Source organism: Leuresthes tenuis, unplaced genomic scaffold (assembly GCF_036924035.1).
Source record: "Leuresthes tenuis unplaced genomic scaffold, fLeuTen1.0.hap1 SCAF_4, whole genome shotgun sequence".
In the NCBI taxonomy this organism is placed as follows: domain Eukaryota; kingdom Metazoa; phylum Chordata; class Actinopteri; order Atheriniformes; family Atherinopsidae; genus Leuresthes; species Leuresthes tenuis.
Window position 1 is genome coordinate 14,836,827 of NW_027325358.1, and position 10,579 is coordinate 14,847,405.

The following is a 10,579-nucleotide window of genomic DNA, read 5'->3' on the forward strand; positions in this document are numbered from 1 at the left end:
AAGCCGGCAAAAATGTGCTTAAGATATCACTCGATGCCATTTGATTATTTTTTCTCAAAAGAAAAGGTTCAGCACAAAAATTGAAAAAGCTTCAGTACTGAAATTTGTAGTTTTGTACTAATATGTGTTGAATAAAAGCTTTTAAACAGTTACATCCCCCTCATAGATTATCAATACTGATGCACGACTAATAAGAAGGGTTTTACTGCTGCATATTGATGATGCTCACAACAGTCTGTTTAATGAGTGAGTTATCAATCTGAAGTGAGGAGAGGTAAAGACTGTCAGATCCACGTAATGGGCGGAAGAAAAGATTTATTTTCTCAGTTAAATTAATGGGGTTAATGAGCATTAAAGTGTAGTATGAACAACCTGACGTTAAAAGAAAAAAAACGCTGTATCAGAGACAGTGGTGTAATAACAACAAACTAAAATGCATCATTTGGAGATGTAAGAAGAACTTCAGGTAAGGTCAGAAATGAACATAAATCAATCTTGTGGGTTTCTCAGATTTATTTCCAAAATATCAAAACAAAATAACTGCAGAGCAACAACATATCTTTCACATAATAGTTTGTGGGCAAAAAAAATAAAAAAATCAACAGCTAAAACTAAAGCAGGTGTTTTCTGCTCTATAGATGGCATCCTTCGTCTCTTTCAGTTGGACCGTCTGATCACGGTGGTTTCCAGCAACAGATTCCATCTGGTGTGTGTGTTTGTAGAGAGATCTATCTGAGTATCTTTGACTTTTGGTCCACCTTCTGTCTACTGGTAGTATAATTCCAGGTTCATCCCATCATGGATTTCATCTGAGGAGTCTAGTTAAGATCAACAGGTCTGCTGCGATTGTAAATGATAGAAATTTACTTCCATAGAACATGTGAAAAGCATTAGAAGAAAAGCCCAGACTGCAGAGAAACCAGAGGACAAGCAGAGAAACACTGCCATCTCTCTGCTGGCCTGTCTCCTGCATTACTTTCCCTCTTCACCCTGTTGCAGTAGTTTTAAGTGAATGTAGTTCAATGTTCATCAGCTCTCCACACACTAATAAAACCACAGTTAGAGGCCACTGTGTGAAGCAGAGACACAGAAACCTTGAAACAACTATAAACTTGAACAGGTATAAATGTTCACAACAGCATAGGTCACTTAAGAAGCCTTTGCCATGGCGTCCGTTTCAAGCTAATGAAGAACAATAAACTAACGTCTAGTATGTTTTGTCCTTCTACAATGTTTCAGAAATGTTTTTGTTTCAGTACCACAAAATTTGTAAGTCATTACCCACACTCAAATTTTCTATCACTGTACAACTAAATCAAAATTTTACAGCATCTTTGTTTAATTAACAATCTCTAATTGTTATACTTAAATTCTGAAAAAGGGGACAAGAAGAGAGGGACAAACTAAACAACGAGTCACCGATGTATGAGGTGTAAATAGACCTCTGTGAATGTGTAAAGACTGTTAGATTGAGGGTAGAAACCAGCAGGAAAGATGGTTTAAAAGGATACAGTCACCGAGAGACACGTGGTCCTTGAATATGGTATACCTGTGGAAACGTGTGAAGAACATTTATCTGTTAACAGAGGAGAGTAACGCAAGCAATTAACTGCTGTCAAATGTGAAAAGATTAGCATCTTACCATTTCTTCAATACAATCTTATCGTGTCGCGTTCCTGTCTGTGCAGCAATGAGCTTCTTCAGATCTCCAATGGTATCCTCTGAGCTGAGGATGCAGGTTAAGGTCTGTGTGATGGCGTAGAAAAAAAATACAAGCATGCAGATATGCACAAAGAGCCAACAGATCTCTCCTCCCTTAAACATGATTTAAATTATACAGGTTTTAGGGTGAGTTTCCTAAACCTCTCCCGATTCTCTCATCCAGCTCAAAGGAGAACACAATGTGTTTATCTTGGATACATTGATCCTGATAGCTGTGCACAATCATTCTATATTAAAAGAATGTATGTAAAGATATTGCATTCCAGAATAAAATGGTATCAGAAGATCTTGGATTTTTACTGCAGCATAGATCAAGCAGAGACTGCAACTGCAATTCTTGGACTAAGAATATATTCAGGAAAACATGTTCGGTAACCAATTTTAAATGTTTAATGTTTGCTTTCTTGATGCTTTCATTTTACTGTGAAAACAGGTTAGAAGATGGAGGAATTAAACGGTAAAGAATATATGGAAAAAAATTTATAGTTTAATAGTTTCAAAGTTTAACTTGTGCTCGTTTGTATTGATGTTATTTCCTCACACTCTCCTAACTCAAATTGAATTGGTTCAAACCACCAGACGTACAAAAGCTTAAATCTAATACAATGTAGGCCCAAACGCACTGACAGATTACTAGACTGATAAATCACTGACATATTAGCATTTGTTTACTTGCACCACAAGGAAAGTTAGCCATTTTATCTGAAGCTGAGTTCAGGTTGGATTTAAAATGAATCTGCATTGCACAAAAAAAAGTCAAATTAAAAAAATAATGTTAATTCCCAGCTTCTCCAATATGAAGATATGCTGATCTTTATAGGGCACCAAGATAAAAAGTGCCTTTATCTTACGATAGTACTCACGATATAAAACAAGTTGTAAGAATAAATAACCATTACCTGAGGGATGGTTTTGAATGAGGATTAGCTTGGATTGAAATCAAACAGAATGAGCTGTTAGCTTCTGAAAAGCTAAACATCCTAACTACAGACATTGGGTCCTCAACTCAAGCTATCCACCCTCTCAATGCTGTGATTCCGGTAATGTAGGACACAACATTCACCATCATTTCTAGAGTTACGGTGAAGGATACTTGCACTTGACTCGGACTTTTTTGCCCAGGCGATCGTTGCAAACCACCTCGATCATCTTCGGTTTCTGTCAGGAGACGAGATAGAGTTAGCCCAACTTTTGATAGTGTCGACTTTATTTAACTATTACCCCACGTAGGATAATTTTGCCTGTGAAAAAAAGATGAAGCTAACAACTAATATGACCGTCTAATAAACTGTGTATCACCACAAATGGGGAGTTTAACATCAATTTGCCAGGTTTTGTTTAGCTAATGTTAGCTTAAGAGCTCAAAACACGCTCATAAACAAATCACTATCTAATAATCACGCACATAAACTGTCGTTATATATTTAAAATGTTGATTATTATGCCATATTTTCGAAACCTGCATTAAAGATACCATACATACACGAAAAGTTACAGAAGAAGAGCAAATATTCCTCTCTTGCTATTTTCTGGAACGCTCTCTCGGTCCTGCTTGCCGTATATTAGTTGTGCGCGTGTGTTGGCCCCTAAACCAATCAAATCGGTGTAGCCTTAAGCGTCAGTATTTATCAACCTATGACAGGACAGGGAATCCCGTTTGAGGCGGGTCAGACTCGGAAAACAACTTATGCCGGAAACAATCTGCAAACTGTCGTCCGCTTAGTTTGCTCTCTGTTTGTCGCATCGCTGCAACGTTGAAATTAAATTTGAAAACGTTGCTACGGGAAAAAAAATATGGCAGATGAGGAGAATTTACCAGCTGGATGGGAGAAAAGAATGAGCCGTAGTTCAGGTAATGAAACATGGGTCATGAGAGGCGAAATGCACTAAAGAGCAATGTAAGTGATATTTGTGAGAAGCTTAGCTTATTAGCTAGCAGCATGAGCATCGTGGTGATGCTGAAACGAGGCAAGGGGGTGGGGGGTTTAAGTTTGAATAATGTATACCGAATCTATAGCTGCGTAGGTCGGAGTTCGGGGTGCGTTTTGTCATTGGTAGTGTTTTGTTAACAGTTGTGTCGCTTCAAGAGAAGCTGATTCATTCAACCTGGATGCTACAGGGCCCTGTATGACGTCACCCCGCCCAACCGTCTTACCTGCAAACTGCGCGACGCTCGACAGAGATTCTGCACTTTTTTGTCGGGATCTCAAAAAGTTTTAAGGATCTGATTGAATCCTCTTCCAGTCAGTGTAACGTCACATTGTGCTGCCACAGCTTATCTCTAAAGATTCATCTCTACGCCTCAAAGTCACTCCAATCAGCGTCACAAAATGGATAATATGTGTAATGGTTAAAATTATATTCTATCATAGAGAGGAGAAAAAAGTAAACCACCGGCTCTCTCTTTTTTTTTTTTTTTGGATTAGCTTTTGTATTAACCATGACTTAAATAAAATGACACTCCAACCTTGGGTTAGTGTGTACATATTGTGATTGTTTGCACTGTGTGAGACTGAAACTTTAGTTGCTCATTAGACACATGCAGACCAATAAGCTTTTGCCACAGAAAGTCATAAACCAACCACTGTTTATTTCAGTCTGACTGTCTTTCTCATCTTTGGGGGTCATTTTCATACATGGATGCCTGTTATTCCATAATCTGTCCCAGATCATGAGACCAGTTGTCAAGTCAGCAAACCGCCATGATGGAATAAATGCTACACGTTACAGACAGCCTGAATTTTACATCATAATGTTTACTAATGAACCATGTTCATTTGGGCTCAATCACAGCTGTGAAATGGCATGCTGTGATGTAATGTAACAGCAATAATACAGATGTTTAATATCGAATCAGCATATCCTCAACCAGAGACCATCGTGACTTAAAGTGACATTATGTGTGTTTTGTAATCAGCATTATTAGCGCCATAAAGTAAGTTGTATGTTTACTTTTTTTTTTCTTTCTTTTTTTTTTTGCCTCTGCAGGAAAGGTTTACTACTTTAACCACATCACCAATGCCAGCCAGTGGGAACGTCCGGTGGGAGATGGCCGTGGAGAGCCAGATAAGGTTGCGTTTGTGTTGCGCTTCAGTGCATCTATAATATTGACAATAAGCTAGAAGTACAGAGCGCTACTTTAGCCAAGCAAGAAGTCAGTTAGTGATGTGTGAATGAAATAAATGACTGGAGGAGGAGGAATTAAAAAGAAAAACAGTCTGTAGAACAGCGACACCTGGTGGTTTGCATCACAGCTACTGAGCTGTGATGGCACACACATTTTTGTGATGTTTTTCCAGCGATTTTAGAAATATGATAAATGAGGTTTAAAAAGTTAAGACGTGCGTGATTCTGGTTGAGCTAATGCACGTGGGAATGATTTCATCCCTAAATGCCTTTTACTGTCATCCCAGTTTGAGAAACTCAATTTCTTATGATTTCAGTTGGACTGACATGTTGATGTGCATTTTAAAGGTCCAACACAATATGTTTTTTAGGTAAAGCTGCTTAATGTCTCACCTGTTGTACTTTTAGTCTGGAGAACCGGGAGTTATTTTGGTTAGAGTGCTAAGCCCACAGCTGGGCAGGATGTGTCTACCGGAATGAAAGCTGTGCAGTGAATTTTCACACTTTACAAATGGCTCTATTTTGTTAGCACTCATGAATATTTTAGATCTATTTTGAATTTTACTTGTGTTGACTAATACAGATGCTTTAGCACAGATGTTACTGATGGTATTAACAGTGTGTATGTCATTTTAGGTAATATCTATAACTCTTTATATGTTACTTCAGAGGAACTCTGCGGTGTAGGTGGCTTACTGTAAGTGTCATAACATTAAATAACTCTCTTTCTATGAAGCAAGAGATCTGCAGTTATTTCAGTAAATCTTAAATGGGTCACGGGTTCATAACTTTCTAATTACCCGCCTGTTTGTATAAAAGTGCCTATTGAAAGCCAACCTGTTTCCATTGAAGGTCGACTGATGCATGGAGTATTACTGATCTATAATCGATCAAAATGGCGTGTGTCATCTTTTCTTCCCTCGCTGTCCTCAGGTACGCTGCTCTCACCTCCTGGTGAAACATAATCAGTCACGTCGTCCCTCTTCCTGGCGGGAACAAAACATTACACGAACTAAAGATGAAGCCCTGGATCTCATTCAGAGTAAGTAAGGCAGAGCAGAGAAGAGGGGATGCTGTTCTGCAAAGGCTGATCAATGTTTCCTGTCTTCTCTTTTCTGTGCAGAGTACATAGAAGAGATCAAATCTGGACAGGAGAAGTTTGAGTCCTTAGCCTCTCAGTTCAGTGACTGCAGCTCAGCTAAGAATGGTGGAGATCTTGGACTTTTCGGCAGAGGTATTCCCCTCATGTCATCACATCGAGGCTGCTTTCTGTTCCACCAGCTTCAGTAGTTCAGGTTTAGAGCTTTTTAAAAAAGGTTTTTGCTCGACCTCTCCTTCAGATCCTGAATTAAACTGTAGATGTATGGACTGTCACTATGGCTGAGTAATTGGTGCTTTTTATCGCAGATTTTTCTAAATCAGTCTTCAGTTTAAAAAAAGAGTATGAGGACACTGCTCTCTGTCAAACAGCAGTGAGGCCACAGTGGACAGAATGAATAAACTTCTGAGTTTTTTAGAGGTTTATTTGTGCTCTAGAATGCAAAGAAGAAACAACCAGAACACATTGTTTTATATTTTTTTGGATTTACTGCTTTGTTGTTAGAATCATCGTCCGTTCCTTGATTCCCCTCCAGCTGGTTTGCTTTCCCTGTAACTCCCACTCTCTGGTCAAAGCCTTTCCTTTACTTTTCAGCCTTTTTCTACCAGAGCGCAGTAATTAACTTAGTTTGACAGCTTTTGGCTGAGAGTACACATCTTTTTGCCAGAGGGCTTCCATTTGGTGTCATCTTTCACATTTAAATTTGGATTGGCAAGGTTTCCCCGTCGCCTGGCTACCCACCAGATCTGTGAAACCGTAGGAGAAACGCTGTTGTGAGACATAATCGCATAATGGACACTTCTCTTGCTTTCATGCATTGAAAAATAAGATTAATAACAGACAACACCACAAAAAAGAGACTTTATTAGTTCTTAAACATTTCAGAATAAAGGCCTTTTTAAAAAATAAAGAAAAAAGCCTTTTTCTTTTTTTAGAAAACGTAAAACTGTCCACTACATTTTTCTTTTTCTTTACTTATCAGCCCCTTGAATATGTTAAAATCATAAAAGAACAACCATTTAAGAGGCTAACCTTTCGACTTTTATTAGTCATTTACTGACTTTGCCCTCATGTTTATCAGCGTTCTTGAAAAATGACAAAAAATTCCGTTCTAAAGCCTCCAGTTTACAAGACGTTAGCGAACGCATCCAGATTAAAAACCTGACTTGAAGCTTAAAGCTAAATAGCTAAGAGAGAAAATAATAAGAAGAAAGCATTTCACTGAAAAAGGAAAACGGCTGAAATCACAACCGCCATCAATTAAATGAATTTATGCAGACAGAAACCAGTCTTGCGTGATAAATGAAAGCATAATAAAGTATTTGAATGTTGAACATCTTTGCATTGCTTTAACATAGTGTATCTGTTTGTCTTTTAGGCCAAATGCAGAAGCCTTTTGAAGACGCCTCCTTTGCTCTCAAAGTGGGAGACATGAGCGGCCCTGTGTTTACTGACTCTGGAGTCCACATCATCTTACGTACTGGCTGAAAGCAAGACGCCACACACTGTACCTCCCCCTATTTACACATACATAGTCCAACCCAACCAGGTCTGCAGTTTATCTCATAACACACGGAGCCTGTATTGCAATATTTTAGGTTGGGAGCATTTGTTCCAAGCACTATCGAACAAGTATGGATAGTTAATTTACTCTGAAACTCACTTAGTTTTCCAGATTATTCCTGAAAACCTCAAGCTTTTATTAACCTGGGCGATGCCGTTAATAAAGAGTTGTGCCTGCTGAAGTGGCCGCCCCCTGGAAACGCATAAGCAGAGTTTAGCAACACATTTCTAAAAGTATGTGCGTCTCAAAAACGGACCGTTAACTGTATGTTTTCCTGTAACATTTCCATTACGACTGCATGTGTGCCAAAGCAGTTCCATTATCCACACCATTGTTTTAAAATAAATAAAAAATGCATACTTAACATGTTTAAAAGATGTTCGAGACGTTGCACATCTTTTCAGACGGAGAAAACGCAGCTCTCTGCATTCAGATTCTACCATTGGCTTATTGCAAATATTCACAAACTTAAGAGTTCTTTGTTCTCATAGTTGACTTTGAAAAGACTTTGACTCCCTGGTTATGCCAAGATAGCACTAATGAAAGCTTGCAGGTTTAATAATAAGCTCAACAGCTTTTAAAAAGATCAATAATCAGATGAACTGTTAACACTGCTGTCATTGAGGAATAAATAAAATCTTTTTTTGTAATATTCTTTTGTGAGACTTCTTCTGTATAGTTCCTCTTTTTTTTTTTTAATTCTTATTCTGATGATCACATCCAACTTTCCCACAGAACTCTGAGATGCAGTTTCCCCTCAGACTTGGTGACTGGAAATAGCTGTTGATGCTTGTTGACTGTTGGTAGAGTCTACTTGAGAGCTGTAAATGATGTCGATGTTTAACATTTTACAGGCTCAAAGTACATGTAGGCATCTATTCCATATCACATCTAGCTCTGTGACTTCAGCTTGTAAAAATGGAGCACTTCTGCTGTCATCTGGCCATTACGCTCCTTCAAGATGAGGAGAGGCTCTCTGCTCATTGAAGAAGATGGCTGCTCCTACTGTAACACTACAGATCCTCGGTCATGCACAGTGTGCGCTTCACATATACTATTAGTAAGTGGGCAATGGCCTGTATAAACAAACTATTAAGTGCAACATTTCTTATGTTGGTAAAGGTGGTGCTATTTTAATGAAATTCTATAATTATTATTGCAGAGTAGTTTGTGAACTTTCCTCCAGTGTTTAAAGGTTTTATCTGCACTTGGGCAAATAATAGTTTACATTATTAAGGATAATTAATTTGCTTACAACTTTGCAATGCCAGCTGTCCAAAGTGTACACCCCAATTTCCTAGATCAACATAGCTGATGCTTTTTTAAGTAAATCAGGAGTAGAAAAGCAAAGCTCCCAAGAGGGCACTTTAGCATCCGTACAGTTCACTAGTCCATGTACAACTGCTGCAATTGCTAATACTATCTGCTGTTGTGTGTTTCTATAGTTTTTCTTTATCTTATCTTTGAGCTCAGGATCTTTCTTGCTGTCGTAGCAATGTGAATTCTCCTATTGTGGGACACTGAAGGGAAATCTAATCTAATCAAATTTTGTGGAGAAAAAAATGAATTGTTCCCTCCTAATTGTTGTAAAGCAGGCTGCACGCATAAGCAGCATATAGTTGAAACACTCATGTAAATGTAAGATGTCTGAATCTGTTCCCGCAAAGTATTTATTTTTAAACTGATAAATATGAGAAAGTTGCATCGGGAAGCTCCCAGAACATTGTTTAGGCAGGTGTTTCGCTCATTAATGCCACACCTCTAATATCCACCTTCCACTTAGCTTGTACTTATTAACCTTTGCTGGTACTTGAGATAACTTTAATACTTTGTGTTTACACCAGGTTTCTGTTGTTCTTCCCTTTTAAGTTGCTTTGGTTAAAACATTTTAAAGACTCAAATTAAATGTACATGCACTTCTCAAAGGCTATAGCACTCAACCACAACAACTTTCCTTTGAGCCAAAGACATTAACTACTTAAGCAGGTTAAACTGCTGGCGCACTGCTGTAATGTCATGATACTGATTCTCACCTCAGCCTTTATCTTCCCTACAGCATGTTTATCTACAAAGTACAATATGATTCATTTTAACTTAGAGTCTTGCAGGCTGCAGATAGATCCATATGCAAAATTCTGTCTTTCATCCTGATGTTGCTCTAATCAGTAGAGTAAGAAAGCAATGATTCATGTGTGCTGTTGTCATGATACACTTTTAAATGCTGTTTACTTATTTGATTTTTAACCTGGATAACCGTGTTACTGCATCATGAGAAATTATACAAATGTCATCCTAAACAATCTAAATAAACTAAACTGACGCTTAATGTGGTGCAGGTTGGCGAGCCAAACAGCTGACATGTTTTTACTTTGATACATCCCTATATGTTGTAAAATGACATGCAACGGATGACACGGTGAAACATGAGACCCACTTTTCTAGGTCAGTGTGGTCAAACAAACAAATATTCAACCCGATCACATGTAATTTCTTCAGTCTTTCCATTTTTATCCTAGTTAAACATTTAATACATTTGATAGAATAATTTCTCAGTAGATTGCATCTGCATTATATAAGATAATTGTGTGATGGATGCTCACGTCTCCATAGATAAACTTACCATGCGTTATCAACTTGGGAAATATTATTGCACTTTAACTTGTTCCAAGGCCATTTACCTGGACACAATAAGCCTTTGTTGGTCTATTTACATCATCCTTATCGCTTATATCCTCATAAACTGTGCTTCACTTTCTTCTTTCTCTTATAAAGTCTGGCTGGATATTCACACAACTCAGTTTGATTCAAACTTTTGGAAGTGGTGCTGCAGCGGAAACTTTTTCAGCATTTGGAACAGGTACAAACTCTTAAAATGTAACTAGAAGACAGAATTAACATATTTTTAAATGAACAAGAAGGTTTATTTTTAAAATAGATAAAAACACTACTTTGGTACATTAGGCTTTATCAGTGGACAAGAATTTGAAATAATCAGATTTTTTGTTATTCATAGCTTTGCAGACAATCATGATTGTTTGGAATTGTTGATATCAGAAGTTTATAGATGT

The 10,579-nt window shown here is 37.8% G+C and overlaps 2 protein-coding genes across 3 annotated transcripts; one reads left to right on the forward strand and one right to left on the reverse strand.

Moving 5' to 3' along the window:
* Positions 1-495: 495 nt before the first annotated feature.
* On the reverse strand, positions 496-3,296 carry ubl5 (ubiquitin like 5). Of its 2 annotated transcripts, none has more exons than XM_072384737.1 (5): positions 3,206-3,296; positions 2,816-2,880; positions 1,643-1,726; positions 1,512-1,549; positions 496-809 (listed from the first exon to the last, which is right to left on the reverse strand). In XM_072384737.1, the coding sequence occupies exons 2-5, from the start codon at positions 2,869-2,871 to the stop codon at positions 766-768; spliced, it is 222 nt and encodes a 73-aa protein (XP_072240838.1). In that variant the 5' UTR covers positions 2,872-2,880; positions 3,206-3,296; the 3' UTR covers positions 496-765. The 2 variants fall into 2 exon arrangements, with proteins under 2 accessions (XP_072240838.1, XP_072240839.1); XM_072384738.1 differs by having other exon boundaries at positions 3,202-3,293.
* A 110-nt stretch (positions 3,297-3,406) lies between these two features.
* pin1 (peptidylprolyl cis/trans isomerase, NIMA-interacting 1) lies at positions 3,407-8,165 on the forward strand. Its single transcript, XM_072384739.1, has 5 exons — positions 3,407-3,574; positions 4,711-4,793; positions 5,782-5,890; positions 5,972-6,082; positions 7,326-8,165. The coding sequence occupies exons 1-5, from the start codon at positions 3,517-3,519 to the stop codon at positions 7,433-7,435; spliced, it is 471 nt and encodes a 156-aa protein (XP_072240840.1). The 5' UTR covers positions 3,407-3,516; the 3' UTR covers positions 7,436-8,165.
* The last annotated feature ends 2,414 nt before the right edge of the window (positions 8,166-10,579 follow it).

Bases quoted from the DNA above. Each gene is read 5' to 3' on its own strand.
- ubl5 (XM_072384737.1), bottom strand. From the start codon at position 2,871: ATGATCGAGGTGGTTTGCAACGATCGCCTGGGCAAAAAAGTCCGAGTC. The intron at 1,550-1,642 runs GTAAGATGCTAA...ACGTTTCCACAG, and splicing joins AAGATTGTATTGAAGAAATG to GTATACCATATTCAAGGACC. The intron at 810-1,511 runs GTATCCTTTTAA...TAGACTCCTCAG, and splicing joins CCACGTGTCTCTCGGTGACT to ATGAAATCCATGATGGGATG.
- pin1 (XM_072384739.1), top strand. From the start codon at position 3,517: ATGGCAGATGAGGAGAATTTACCAGCTGGATGGGAGAAAAGAATGAGC. The intron at 4,794-5,781 runs GTTGCGTTTGTG...CGCTGTCCTCAG, and splicing joins GCCGTGGAGAGCCAGATAAG to GTACGCTGCTCTCACCTCCT. The intron at 6,083-7,325 runs GTATTCCCCTCA...TTTGTCTTTTAG, and splicing joins TCTTGGACTTTTCGGCAGAG to GCCAAATGCAGAAGCCTTTT.